This window comes from Gossypium hirsutum, chromosome D05 (genome assembly GCF_007990345.1).
Source record: "Gossypium hirsutum isolate 1008001.06 chromosome D05, Gossypium_hirsutum_v2.1, whole genome shotgun sequence".
NCBI lineage: Eukaryota > Viridiplantae > Streptophyta > Magnoliopsida > Malvales > Malvaceae > Gossypium > Gossypium hirsutum.
In genome coordinates, this window is record NC_053441.1 from 4,907,556 (window position 1) to 4,921,481 (window position 13,926).

Below are 13,926 nucleotides of genomic sequence, written 5' to 3' on the forward strand. Positions count from 1 at the left end.
TAAAAATTCAAGCAATAAAAATGCATTACCTCATAAAGTCAACCAGTAATATCAACGCTATTGTAGTCTTGAAAATCACTGCGTAATTCGTAATTTGCAAAACAATGTTTTATTTGATTTAGTATGTTTATTAGCCATTTTTTATAATCGCATTAAAGAAAACCAATATACATAAAAACGTAAATCAACAAATAAATTGCACTAAAATAAAACTTATTAATAAAATCATTAATTTTCTTTTTCTTTTTCTCTTTTCCATTTAAATATAATTTTAAAATAAAATAATCTCATACGTTGAAGTGAAATCACATCCTATCGTTCACGAGTAGGGGTGTGCATAATTCGGGTAAAACTGAAAAAATTCGGTTAATCGGTCAGTTAACTAAATTTTTTCGGTTGGGGGTCGGTTAATTTTTTTATGATTTTTCGGTTAACGGTTAATTCGGTTCGAAACCGGTCGGCTAACCGAATTTTTTTGGTTTAACCGAAAAAATTAATAAATAAAATTATCCAACCCAACCTAATTACCAACCCAATAAAACTAAAACTAAAGTCTATCCAATTACCAACCTAATAAAAATAAAACTAAAGTCTAACTCTAAGTCTCTGCTCAATTACACATGTTTTTTTTAAGTTTAATGCAAATGGGGATTTTTTGGAGATAAGAAATGGATATTAATGGAGAATGTTAAAGACTTACATTTCAATTATGTGTTAATTTCAAGACTTATGTAATGTTTTTAATTATGTAGTTCAAAGACTTATGTAATGTTTTTAATTATGTAGTGATTCAATTCGGGTAATTCGGTTAACTAAAAATAAAAACCATACTATTTTTGGTTAATTCGGTTAACCGACCTAATAAACCGAAAAATTCGGTTCCGTTAACGGTTAAAAATTTTAGAAGTTCGGTTAATTCGGTTATAGCTATTTCGGATAGATTAACCAGTAGGTTAACTGAATGCACACCCCTATTTACTAGTCTCGCGAATTTTTTATACATCCACTCAACCAAGAAATAGAAATAGAAGTGTTAGAAATGGACTACTCTCTCAAATTATTTATGTCATCCATTTTTAGTTTAATATAATATAAGAATAATTAATCACGATAATTAATATTTTTATTTATTTATGGCACATAATTATGTTTAATATAATATCAAATTAAATTTTTTATGTTTATATATTTTATTAATTTAGTCTTAAAAATACTTATAAAAATGAATAAAATGTGCACATTTTGAGGACTAAATTTATTATTATACAAAAAAAATATTGCGACTAATTATCCTTAAATGCTCATTGTTAAAATTGATAAGGATTATACTATTTTGATTATTTTTTAAAATAACAATTTGTTTAATATTGAAATAAAAATTTCAAAATTGGACCGCTTATCGGATCTGTCATACCACTGATTCATCACTCAAGTTAGTTCCATTAAATAGGTAATTAAAAATTTATAAAAACAAAAAATATGAAACGTCTAGTTCAATCGATTTTTGTCAAGCTTAATTAATCTATATCAAATTTTGAATCAATCAATTCTGATCCAACTCATTTGACCAAACGATCTAGTACCATTCAAACAAACTTAATTGAGATAGAGGGGAATTCATTTTACCTATAAATATAATTTACTATAATATTTTTGGACGGTAATTTAATATAATTTAAAATAAGTTAGTTGTATATTTGTATAGCCGTAAGTTGCTTTTTTGGCAGAAAATGTCATTTCAGGCATAATAAAAGCCGGAAAGCAAACAAGGCAACAATAAAATCAAGCGGTCTAAAGAACTCCACGAGGTCCCCGCGTCCACAGAATGAAAAGGTGGATTTAAAGCGTGTAATTTAACTCCAATTCATAAGCACGGCGGAATCCGAGCACAGCCTCGCTGGATTCTCCTTAAAGCGCACAAAAATACACACAACAAAATCGATCAAAGAGACTAAGGACTAAGGAGGAAAATGAAAAAGCTAAAATATTTAAAATTATAAAATTTATCTTTTACTATGTTCAATTTTCTTTTTTTACAGTATTCCCTCTGCAATTTTTTAATTAACCAAAAAAAACCCTCACCCCATCAACTTCCGCTTTCTCGTTCCGGGAAAAAACTCCGAAAACCCTAACTTTCTCTCGAGTAAAATCTCCTCCTCCCTCTCTCGCTGAATCCACCTTTCGTTTTACGTTTTATGGCCTTTCGCGTGAGTCTGTAGGTTTTCAATGGTGTGAAATCGAGGCCTTAGACTAAGATTTGAAGGATCTGTTTCTGTATATTTAGGTACATAGAATATATATTTTTTCATAGAGAAAAAAGCTATGACGGCATCTGAGAAAGAGCTGGAGCTACAGTTAATGGAGGCTGGAAACAGGCTCGTCGAACCCCCGTCGTCAGTCGCTGAGCTCATCCCTCTCCTTGACGTAATCCCTAATCCATCCTTTTACTATTTTTCCTTAACTTCATTTTGCTCTTCGTTAATTTTTTTCCTTATTATTTGATTTGTCTGATTTTATTATGCATGCGTTTTCGAAATTTTCCGTGTGGTTCTTTCTATGCAATTAATTTAGTTAGATTTCCCCCCATACTGATCTACTTTTACCCTTTTTTTTCCCAAGATTTTCTTCTTTTGCATTGTTTTCACGTGCTTATTTCTGCTCTTGTTCTCACTGATGTAAGATTGAATCAGTTTAAAAGTGTTTTCTGCTAATGAGTATTGTTTAGCACTCTTCAGTCTAAACTATTGTAATTTATATTTATTGTGGATATATTGCCATGTCTATGTTTTCGAATTTGATGAATTACTGATATGCACGACGTGTTTGCTTTACTAGAGTTTAAATGGTGGAATTTTTTTGTTTTTGGATGCAAATGCTATGCAGTAGCTAATATTTGGATGAAATGATACACAGTTTTGAGATTTCTTTTGAATTCAAAATTGCCCAAGCTGCATTTAAGTGATTGCATATGTGAAAGTGTGCGTTTTTCTTGTCCATATGTCACATGTCAGGCTTTAAGTTTATGAAACCTGAGGATTAGTATATGATAGATACATCATTATTTTTTGTTTAGATAATTAAGCACCACCTATGTTTAGCAATTAATTTCTGACAGGCTAGTTAAATTTTTAATAACCAACTTGTGATGACATTGAAAGCATTGAAAATTAAGTTGGAAAGGATGTGTAGATATTGTGTGAAAGGATTCCTTGTAAGCAAGGATTTTGTTTGGCATGTGAGATTACGATGTTATTGCATTAAACATTTATGTTAATTATAGATATATTTGCAAATATTTAATCTATTTCCTTAGAGGGATGATGCATCGGAATCTGTTATTTTTAATGAATTTCACCTCATCTTTTTTATACCTCTAGGAAGATCTGTCCTGCCAAAATTTTGTGTCCCAAGTAAGGAGCTGTTAAAATCCACTATGGATGCTTGATAGGATAGAATTTCGACTCCATACTTGATGATGTCCTTTATTTTTATGGTCTTTGCAACCTTTTGGTTTTCTTCTGCCCCAGAACTCCATTTACAAATGATAGCAATGTCAAAGAAGATTCTGGAATTGTGATATACCGCACAACTCAGGTGCTATTCCCTGTTTAGACAAAATTATGTGTACTCATGATGTCAAGCAAGAAAACTTTGAAGAGGATGTGCAAAAAAAGTGATACTAGTGCAACTATTCGTTTTCCTTTGGTAGATTGTTTTGTCTGGAATCAATGTCTCCTTTAAATCATCGCTCTAGGTTTAGCGTCTCTTAGGGTTTCACTACTTGTTCTTGAGCAGGTGGCTGCTGTAAAACCATGCATGAATTCTGTTTTAGAATGCCCTAGGAATTTAGTAATGATTGCAGTGTGATTCCAGTGATGAGTGCGTGCTGAAGTGTTTGGTTTGTAGTCAATTTGAAGTACAAAATTTTAAGTATTTTGGTTTTGCTCTCCTTATTTTACAAGGGGATAATTCGTGTTGCTTTATTTTACTGCCAGCTTTACCATTCTATTTCTGTTCTTGTGGAGCATTATAGCTGTATAGGTAATTTTTTCACTTCCTAATGATATGTGGGCTCATTGATTGTTTGAATTTTTAGGTGCTTTAGCATTTCCGTGTTTTGCCTTATGCCAGTGCTTTTTATATTTACTTTTCACATTGATGATTATTGTTTATTCTTTTTTCTATCCCTCATGAATATAGCAAGTTGAGAGTTGTCTATCAAGGGTGGAACAATCACCAAGCCAATCAATGCAAAATGCACTGTCTCCATCACTCAAAGCATTGGTAGCAGAGCACCTGTTCAGACATCCTGATGATGATGTAAAAGTTGCAGTTGCTGCTTGCATCAGCGAGATAACAAGGATAACTGCACCTGATGCTCCTTATGATGATGACCAGATGAGGGTACGTTGAATTCATTGCTTCAGGATGCTTTGCAGATCATGACCATTTTAAAATCATTTTCTGTATTTATTGCCTTTAATATGTATGCAGGAGGTTTTTCAACTGATTGTGTCATCCTTTGAGAATTTATCTGACAAGTCCAGCTGTTCATTCATTAAGAGGACCTCGATTCTTGAAACTGTTGCCAAAGTCAGGTCGTGTGTGGTGATGTTGGATCTTGAATGTGATGCCCTTATTGTTGAGATGTTCCAGCATTTCCTCAAGGCAATAAGGTAAAAGTGAACTTCTTGAATCGAGAGTTCATTCTCTTGTTGTGTTTCATCATTGTTATTCTTCAGCTATTGTCTCCTAGTTATTGTCTGATTTGTAAGCTTTTATCTGTTAAGTTTATTGCTTTTGAAAACTTTCTTTTCAGTTCTTTGTCTTGGTCTCCTGTGGATGAACCTGTGCTTTTGCAGAAGCTGTTCTCTTAATGTCAAGTGATGATCATGGCTGCTGTGAAATTTTAACTACGTGTTTAAAATGATAGACTGCTATATAGGTTTCTGAATAATGGAGATTATGCTCCCTCTAGAGTGTCTGGATTTAAACCTTTCATTAAGTAGTTGCCTATGTTAGGTAACAGATCTTCAGTTCCTTCTAATCTGAACAAAGTTTAAGTGCTTTTTTAAGAATTCTAAGTTCCTTTAGGGAGCTTTGTCTTGGTCAAGTTTTTAATAGAGTTTGTTTCCATATTAAAATTTTGTCGTCATCCAAATGTACCACTACTTAACTAGAGTACTAGTATGAAAAATAATAAAAATGGTTTAGTATTCTATGTCGAACATGTATTCTGATCCTTTATTTTCCTTATGATTCTTTTTGTTTATTTTTTCAGGGATTATCATGCAGAGGCAGTCTTTACGTCGATGGTGACTATTATGACCCTTGTGCTGGAAGAAAGTGAAGATATCCCTACAGAGCTGCTCTCCCCAATCTTATCTAGTGTAAAGAAGGATAATGAGGTCTGTTTTCATACGAGTAAGTTACTGCCTTTCACTTCTGCTATCTTTGCTTAGTTCACCTAGGGTTTCAATTTCCTCTCAGGAAGTTCTTCCTGTTGCTCGGAAGTTGGCAGAGAAAGTGCTTGAAAACTGTGCATCAAAGCTTCAACCATACCTAACCCAAGCTGTAGAGAACTTGGGAATTTCTTTTGATGATTATAGTAGTATAGTTGCTTCTATATGTGGGGCGACAGCTGGTGCTGTAGAGCGGGATGATGCTGCTGTTGGAAAACTTGCGGTAATTACGTCATTTGTATCTTAATGTAACTGCTTAATTTCAAAGTCTGTGGTTTGAGGGCAATTATTTTTTTATTTTGTGCTGTGATTTTGTATGAATTTCGACTCAGCATTATTTGCTGATAGATTATTTGCTACTTAATTATACAAAATTTAATGCTTTTTATTTATATATTGTGTGTGTCAACACTTTGTTCTTGGCCTTTTTGTGGATTATCTTTTAATTTTTTCTTTTGGTCAAACTATTCTTCAAACCAACAAGTTTTTGGCTCATGCTTACACCTTACTGATGTCTTCTATTTTTTTATTAACATAACTTAGTCTCCTACTCTCCTTATGTTTCTCTTTTTGGGTTGATTTGCTGTAGGATGATGAGAAAATACCAGCAGAGGCACCTTTGGAGAACGCAGCCCAGGTATGTTTTATTTCGTATATTTATTGTCAATTGTGTTATTCTTCTCTTTGCGTGCGGATTCTAGTCCTTTCTCTTTCCTTTTAATGTATTGAGTATTTTTTTTTTTTTGAGAATTTAATTCCTGAATTTGTCATTTATAAATATTCAAAATTCCTATCAGGGGGATAAAAAGATTCCTAAAGAAGCAGTTTCAATTGAACAAGTGGCCCTTGTAAATGAAAAGACTCCCGTGCCAGTTGCTTGCAATGGCATTATGCGAACTGCTGATTCAATCTCTGTAAAGAAGCAAGAGGATGATCACATTGCTGATAAGTCCGAGAATGAAACATCAACTGTGGCTGAACCTGATTTATTGGAAGCTGAGAAAGTGGTCGATACAGGCCCTAAGTTAGAGCGAAGTACCCAGGAAAAGGAGAGGAAATCTGATTCAAAATTAACTGAACTTTCTGGCAGCTCTCAGGTTGATGAGAAGGAAGTTGAGACTATACCGGATCGTAAACATGACTGCAAGGATGGTGATGGTTCTCCATGTCGAGATGTGTCTGTTGATGGGGATGTATCCTCTGAAAATAGAAGAGAGACAGATTTTCAGCATTCCTCTCCAAAAGCAATTGAGGATAAATCGACTGATGTTGCTTCCCCAACACCAAGTGGGACTGTAATTGTTGATGGTCATTCCAAAAGGGTATCAAGGCCAAAAAAGAAAGACAGCGTAAGCAAGGAGACAACATGTTCTGTTGATGATGTCTCTAAGAAGTCGCATGAAGGGACAAGTGATTCAGAAGCAAAATCAAATAGACAATCAGGAAAAAAGGGTTCTACTGTAGTTTCCAACGAGGATAATGCTCCAGTTAGTGTAGATGAAACTAAGAAAGAAAGTGACATTGCAAGTGATTTGGAGGCAAAATCACTGAAGAAGTCATCAAAGAAGGTAGATTCTAGTGGTAACAACTTAGATAAATCCTCTTCAAAGAAACTGGAGGATAAGAATAGGCTAGCTCGGGGTAAAGTTGCTCCTGTGAAGGATGGAACAAAAAACTCAACCAAGAATGATGATGAGGTAATTTCTTTTTGGCTTATAACGTGTAATTTAGCTATTGTAGTAATGTTTATTATTCAAAGCTTTGTGATTTATTTGTTTAGCTGTACTTGATCCTTCAATCAAGGGAATCATTCTTGCTTACTATTGATTTAGGAAGTGATTGGATCTCCAAAGTCAGTGAAGCCAAACAAACAAGATTCTCACAAGGAGGGGACCCCTAAGACAAATTCCAAGAGAAAGCATATGCCAAGTAAAGAAAAAGTAATGTCTTTTTGCATCTTTAAGGATGAAATTTTAGTAGTGGTGTATTGTAGTTTTGGTAGGTTGCATTTAAATAAAGGTGGCATCTACGCTGCTATGATTTTTCATGTTTATTGATGTACTGTGTTTGTTTCTAATGTTCGAAGCATATCTAGACATAGATATGGGCTTACGTACTTGCAAGGGGCCACTCAATACATGGAAAATTTGAAAAAAATTAAACATACCTGTGTCCATCACTAACATCTCAGTCTGAGAAACACAGGCCAGAATTGTAGGTGGCCTTTGATGATGTTTGTGGGTTTGAACTCTTAATGATTTCTCCATTCTTGCATCCTTGATGATCATTTTGCTATTCACAGGCCATTTAACTTTTCTTGCTTTCTTCTTAATTCTCATATTGGCTTTTTTCTGATTATTCCTGTGATTGTCTAGATTTTTACCTTTAGATTTTCTTGAAGCGTTTAATTTTAGCTTTTAAAAAGTTGTCTTTCATGTTGTTTCCTCATTTTTTTTCCTTTGTTTCTTAAAGATTTTTCTTCTTTCAAAATTATGCCTGTCTAGCGACATGCTGTATTTAACCATCTTTGAGGTAATTTATCTTTCAAGAGCCATTTGACATTAGTTTGATATTTTCACAAGGTTCCAGTTTGTGTGTTTCTTTGGAAACTGTAAGCCTGCAATGCTGTCCTTATTCCTTTCTATAAAACCCACCAAACAAATGCTCTGCTGCACAACTATTGCATTCTTGTGAGTGCTAACTTATGTATTTTTCGTTTGTTGTTTCTTGAGATCGTAGCTAATTGTGTTTTGTCTGCAATATTGAAATTTGGAGTAAATAGGCTCAAATAATTCTATGGTAAACCTTTTATTCGACTCTGTTCATGCATGCTGCGGTCTGAAGATGGTTGAAGCAATGATATTACATATCATTCTTCCGGAGACAAATGATTTTTTTTTTATTAATTCTTTTCAGTCTTCTGATTCTATGGAGTATGGTGAGAATCTTGTCGGCTTGAAGGTGAAGGTCTGGTGGCCCAAAGACCGTGAGTAAGTATATATATATTTTCAATTGTTGCAGAAGTGATCCTCTGAATTAGAAACCATGAATTTTATTTGTTTATATATTCTTTTTTATGAGGATGCACATGCGGGCATTTTTCTCAAATTGTGCTTATATATGTGGGAGCCCCCATCCCTCAAATTATAATGTGAATGAATTAAAGTTGGTTAGCCTTGAAGCTTATTATCATTATATAAGCTCCTTTTCCCTTGTTCTCTCACACTTGAATCTTTTATTTGCTGCAAGAAAAAAAATGATAAATGTAAAGTGTTCTCTTTCAAACATGGCATGTCTGCTAATTTCTTTCTCGTCTTATGGATATTGTTTTGCAGGTTCTATGAAGGTTTTATTCATTCATTTGATTCCGCTAAAAAGAAGCACAAGGTGGCACGTCTAATAAGTGGAATTAATGTTTTATTTTCCTTAGTATGTTACTGGAAGTTTTTCCTCTGACCATTCATGCTAGAATGTATTAAATTATTTTCTTCACTTTTCATTTGTTTATAGGTGCACTATAATGACGGTGATGAAGAAATTTTAAATCTTAAAAGAGAAAAGTGGGCTGTGATTGAAGATGAGTCAGGGTCAGATGAGGTGGGCACCTTATAAGCAATTGTTTTTTTATTTGTTCATGTACTATGTTGCTTATGTTTCATTGAAACAGGAAGGTGCAGCAAATCTACCAAGTCCTGATGGTTCATCTGACATGTAGGTGATTCCTATTTGTGATTCTTGAATGTTAAATTTGATTGCACGACCATTTTGGTTCCAGATGGTTCTGTGCATTTTGGTCTTGTATGATGAACTTTTGCGTAGTTGGCATCTATAGTTTAAGTTGATTCTTTTCCATTCTTTAGCATTGTTAATTTTATCTGAAATGTGGAGTTTATTTCAGGTTTAGGTGTTATATCTGGTATAAGTTTGCATTTCTGTTTCGCAATCCTTGTTTGCGCTGATCTTCTTTTCCCTTGTGATCATTTTTTAGTGGCAGGCTTCAAAAGAAGAAGGCAAAAACAGCTGATCCCTCGAGCAAGAAAGCTAAGATGGATGCTTCACCAAAAAGGTTATTAGATTCTTTCAAATGGAACCCTTGATATGTTATTTATTTGATTTCTGAAAATCCCAATATTGGATGGTCAGGGGTGGAGGAACTTCGTCGGGGAAATCCAAGGGTAGTGCCACAAAGTCTGGTCGCAAAACAAAGGAAGATGCTAAAGTGGATGGGAAATCCAAAGATGGTTCCAAGAGTGTCGGTAAATCTGGCAATGACAGTGTTGCTAAGTCCAAGGATCCTAGCACCCCCAAAACTGGCAGTAAACCAGTTGACAATGCTTCAAAAGCAGACAAGAAGTCCAAGAATGAGGAGAGTGGTGAAACACCGAAGTCTACGAAATCCAAGGATGATGGAAGTGCCACACCAAAAGCTTCCTCAAAGTTAAAACAAGACGTTCCAAAGACAGGCAATTCCAAGCAGGAAACCCCCAAAATTTCGTCCCAATCTAAGGGTAAGCCTCTTAAGAGTGGGGGCAAATCCAATTCTAATGGCATTGGTAAGTCAAAGTCTGGTTCGTCAAAGGTGAAAGAAAGAGAAAGCATGAAAGAGAGCTCAACTGATTCAGGAAAAGTTGTGGGAAGTGTGAAGCGGAAAGCACCAAGTTTGTTGAAGGCGCAGGGAAGTGATTCGAAGTCTGGAAAAAAGAGGCAAAGATGAGTTGAAAGTCGCACCTACTGCATTGTCATTTGCCAAGGGTTGGTTCTTCTCCAATGTGGAACTTGGGTGAATTGTAGTATTTATTGTAGCATTTGGGTATTTGACGTAGATCTTAGGTTTGTGGGTAGCAAATATTCGTAGTTAATGCAGTTTATAGTGGTTGTACTTTGTAGGGTTAAGATACCTTTTTTATATAGATATAGTTTTTTTCCTTTTCCTTTATTATTGATGCAGGCGTTAGGATCACATTGGGTTTAGAGTTTTTGCCTTTGTACCAAAGAGTTGCTTCTATAGATTAACGTAATAGATTGGATTCGAGAAACTGTGGAAGCAGTGGTGGCGTATCCTTTTCTATCGAATGCCTTCCCCTTTTTAACGATTTGCTTTTTTTTTTTGTTTGGTCCGATTACATTTTCTTAAAAGTAAATATAGAACTTAACTGATAGAACACGAGTTGCGGTATTATCTATTTCTATATTTATAAAGTTTTTCTTATTCTTTTAAATTACAATTACAAATTGAAGTGGTGTCAACATTGCTGTTTGGCTACTGTACTGTACGTAGAAGTAAACGAAATCGAAGAGGTTTTGGATTTTCATCTTCGTTTGATATTAAGAAGTGCTCGTCTTGGTGAAGACTGTAGATGAATGGGTGGAATTAATTTTTACACATCGAATGGTGATAAAGCAAATGGGAAAGGGATGAGGTTCAATGGCTTCACAAATGGATGATCACCAGCATATACTTGTTTCATTTGTTTGAATTTTGGGTCAAATTCTGGATTTATTTCTTAATTTTGATTCAGTCTAACTTCAATTTTTATATTTTTTGAATTGGTCAATTTCTTTCTTAACTTAGACGCTAGCAATTAAATGTGTTTATTTAAATTTCAGTATTAATTTTATACTATGTGTAAAGTTATAAATTTAATTTAGGATCTTTGGATTATTTTGTTTTTCTATTTTTTGAATTTCAAGATTTCAATTTTGGTGAAAATGATAATCAATTAATTCATTTACCTATTATTTTTCTGTGATCAATATAAAGAAACAATACACTAAGATGTATTGTATGTGTATACTATGTTTGTTACATTGAATTTTAGGAATAATATCTAATAGATTTAACAACTATCATTTGTTTATGATAGAAATTTTAAAATTTAACAGCTATGTTTGTACTCCAAGTTATTTTTTTTAAAAAACAAGAAAGTTATTTAAAAAAAACCTAAAAATTAAAAATGACAAAATAAAAGTATAGGTATAAGAATGAAAATCCATAATATACATACAATATAGAGAAATTTAACTTAATATTATATATTAAATGCTTGTGAAGTTGCAAGTATGGCGATATTCACATTGACCGGAGTTTTTTTTTTTTTCTTTTTTCCCTTTTAAAGAACATGTAAATTGAAATAACCAAAGGCCTAGACATTCAGTACAGATATTATATTCGAATAACAAAAAAAAAATGTAGAACATCATATTACATCATATCAGCCCAAGTCCTGGACACTCGGTGTAGTGTTGCACCTGAATTGTAGTACAACTCAGCTAATTATACCATTCCCTTTCCCTTCTTTTTTGGCATGTTTTATTGTTGTCGAAGCTATGAAATAATTAAGATGCAGTAACAGGAAAAATTGTGTTATTTCCCTTTGAGGGCCAAAGTAATTGCTTGAATTTTTCAAGATGGGGTTGCAGCTCATTGTATACATGTTATGGTGGTAGTGATTTGTGGCTACTTTTTTCCACTTGGAATTCTGGCATAGCAACTACATCATCGCCATGATTACATTCAATGAACATGTAGACTCACACCTTCATCATCATCATAATATGCTTATCCAATTTGGCAGCTTTCCAAGAATAAAAGCAATTTCCCCAGCCTGTTGACTTACAAGGTGACCAAATATTCTTTGCAGCTCACTGTACTTAGTGGTCGTGCGACCCCCCATCTATCTAAGAAAAGAAAAAAAAGAAAATTAAGATTACAATCGACGTCATTGACTTGCTTTAATAGTAGTTTATCTTCATTAATAGTTGTTTCCATCATTTATTATTTATTTGATAATAGTTCCACTTTGCAATTTGTTTGCATATGGATGCCTTGTTTTCAAATCGCTTCTCTTTCTATGCAGTTGGCTATTTTGGCTTTATTCTTCTTGGATGTTATCTAGATTCATTTCTCATCTAGATGTAGTGAATTTAATGAAAGTCTTGGTGATAAATTCCAAGTCTCTCATGTGCTTCTGATTTCTTTTAGAATATGAGATGCAAAATCTTCAATCTCCATTTCGGCTATCTTTTTTAATAGTCGCAAAGATTTTTCATCTCTATCAGAAATGCTTCCAGTTTAATATGCCAATATTCTTCTTCCATCTGTCCAAAGTTTATAAATTTCTTGATGAAGTAAATATTGAGCTTTTTACATCAAATCTATCCCTATTTGGGTTTGATAATATTTGGGATCTTTGTAACACTTGTCAATATTTTTTGTCAAGTGTTCTTTGCTTTCTTTGACTGCTGATAATCGGAGGCTTCCAAACATCCTTTGAATGATCCATATTTGATATGGCTGATAAAGTTTTTTCTTTTTCTGCTATACCAATAAGACTACTAATTTTAATATGAAAATAATAGTAAAAATCATCATTATTAATTATATTTAATAATATAGATTTAACGGACGCAGGAAAGCCTTTTAAAAGATGAAAAGAAAATTTTGAACTATTATTTCTTTAGTAAAACCCCATTCAATACTGGTTATATCAAATGGTTCATGGTCCAATCTAAATTTTATACTAGAAAATTTTTCCTCTATATCATTAGTAAAAATATAAGCTTGTAGAAACTATTCTGAAAAAGTTTTTTGAAATTGAGCTTGTTGTTCGCAAATAGCTCCATTTATTTTTGTAAAAATTTCTATTGGTAATATTTGTCTAGCTTTATTATATAAACATAGTCTAAACATTTTATTCATAATATGACTATTTTTTCCTTTATTAATAAAATACTGAAATATATTAAGAAGATTGTTTATCTCCTTAATATCTTTATATTCTAACTCAAACTCATCCCAATATCTATATAAAATAGATTTTAATAATAAATCATCAGCTTCATTATCTTTAGTTGTTTTTTCAACTAAAAATTGTGAAAATTTTGTAATAGTTGAAATTAGCTCTTTGTTCAAAAATATGAGTTTTCCATATTTCATTAATAAAATTATATAATTCTAATGATAAACCTGGATTGTAAAAATTTTTTATTTCTTGAATTTATTATTGTTTCAACAAATTCTCTGCTCCCTTTATCATTACAGCATAACTGGCTTGAAATGTTAAATTTGGATCTTGGGACCAAGGTTATTGGCTTACAGTATTTGATGATAAAACTGGTTGTCTTACTATTGGATATGACACATAATATCCTTGATTGGGGTAAAATAGTGCTTGAACAGTTATATTCACAAATCTTTGTTTAGAATTTATTGTTTTCCCTTTGTTGGGTTTTTTATGGACAGTTGTCACTTTTTCTAGTGGTTTTTTTACCTCTATCCAAAGGTCAACTAAGATAATCAACAATTATATTATTAGTACATTATATATATAAGTTCAAAATTAAAAATACATAATTCATTGTACCATCCAATTCTTCTAAGTACAGTTTCTAAACACTTGTTAGTAAGGAATTGTTTAACTGCTTGATTATCAGTTTTTATTATAAATTTTTCAGATGCTAAATA

General features: G+C 32.9%; 1 protein-coding gene across 2 annotated transcripts; it reads left to right on the forward strand.

Moving 5' to 3' along the window:
- Positions 1 to 1,888: 1,888 nt before the first annotated feature.
- LOC107906837 (triadin) lies at positions 1,889 to 10,552 on the forward strand. Of its 2 annotated transcripts, none has more exons than XM_016833963.2 (14): positions 1,889 to 2,424; positions 4,201 to 4,404; positions 4,495 to 4,676; positions 5,282 to 5,408; positions 5,491 to 5,685; positions 6,052 to 6,099; positions 6,260 to 7,159; positions 7,295 to 7,402; positions 8,379 to 8,452; positions 8,798 to 8,891; positions 8,973 to 9,059; positions 9,130 to 9,173; positions 9,451 to 9,528; positions 9,606 to 10,552. In XM_016833963.2, exons 1-14 carry the CDS (start codon positions 2,323 to 2,325, stop codon positions 10,174 to 10,176), a joined length of 2,814 nt encoding a protein of 937 aa, XP_016689452.2. In that variant the 5' UTR covers positions 1,889 to 2,322; the 3' UTR covers positions 10,177 to 10,552. The 2 variants fall into 2 exon arrangements, with proteins under 2 accessions (XP_016689452.2, XP_016689453.2); XM_016833964.2 differs by having other exon boundaries at positions 8,798 to 8,849.
- Positions 10,553 to 13,926: the final 3,374 nt, after the last annotated feature.

Excerpts from the sequence above, each read along its gene's own strand:
- LOC107906837 (XM_016833963.2), top strand. The coding sequence starts at position 2,323 with ATGACGGCATCTGAGAAAGAGCTGGAGCTACAGTTAATGGAGGCTGGA. Across the intron at positions 4,405-4,494 it reads ATGATGATGACCAGATGAGG|GAGGTTTTTCAACTGATTGT; the intron begins GTACGTTGAATT and ends ATATGTATGCAG. Across the intron at positions 4,677-5,281 it reads CATTTCCTCAAGGCAATAAG|GGATTATCATGCAGAGGCAG; the intron begins GTAAAAGTGAAC and ends TTATTTTTTCAG.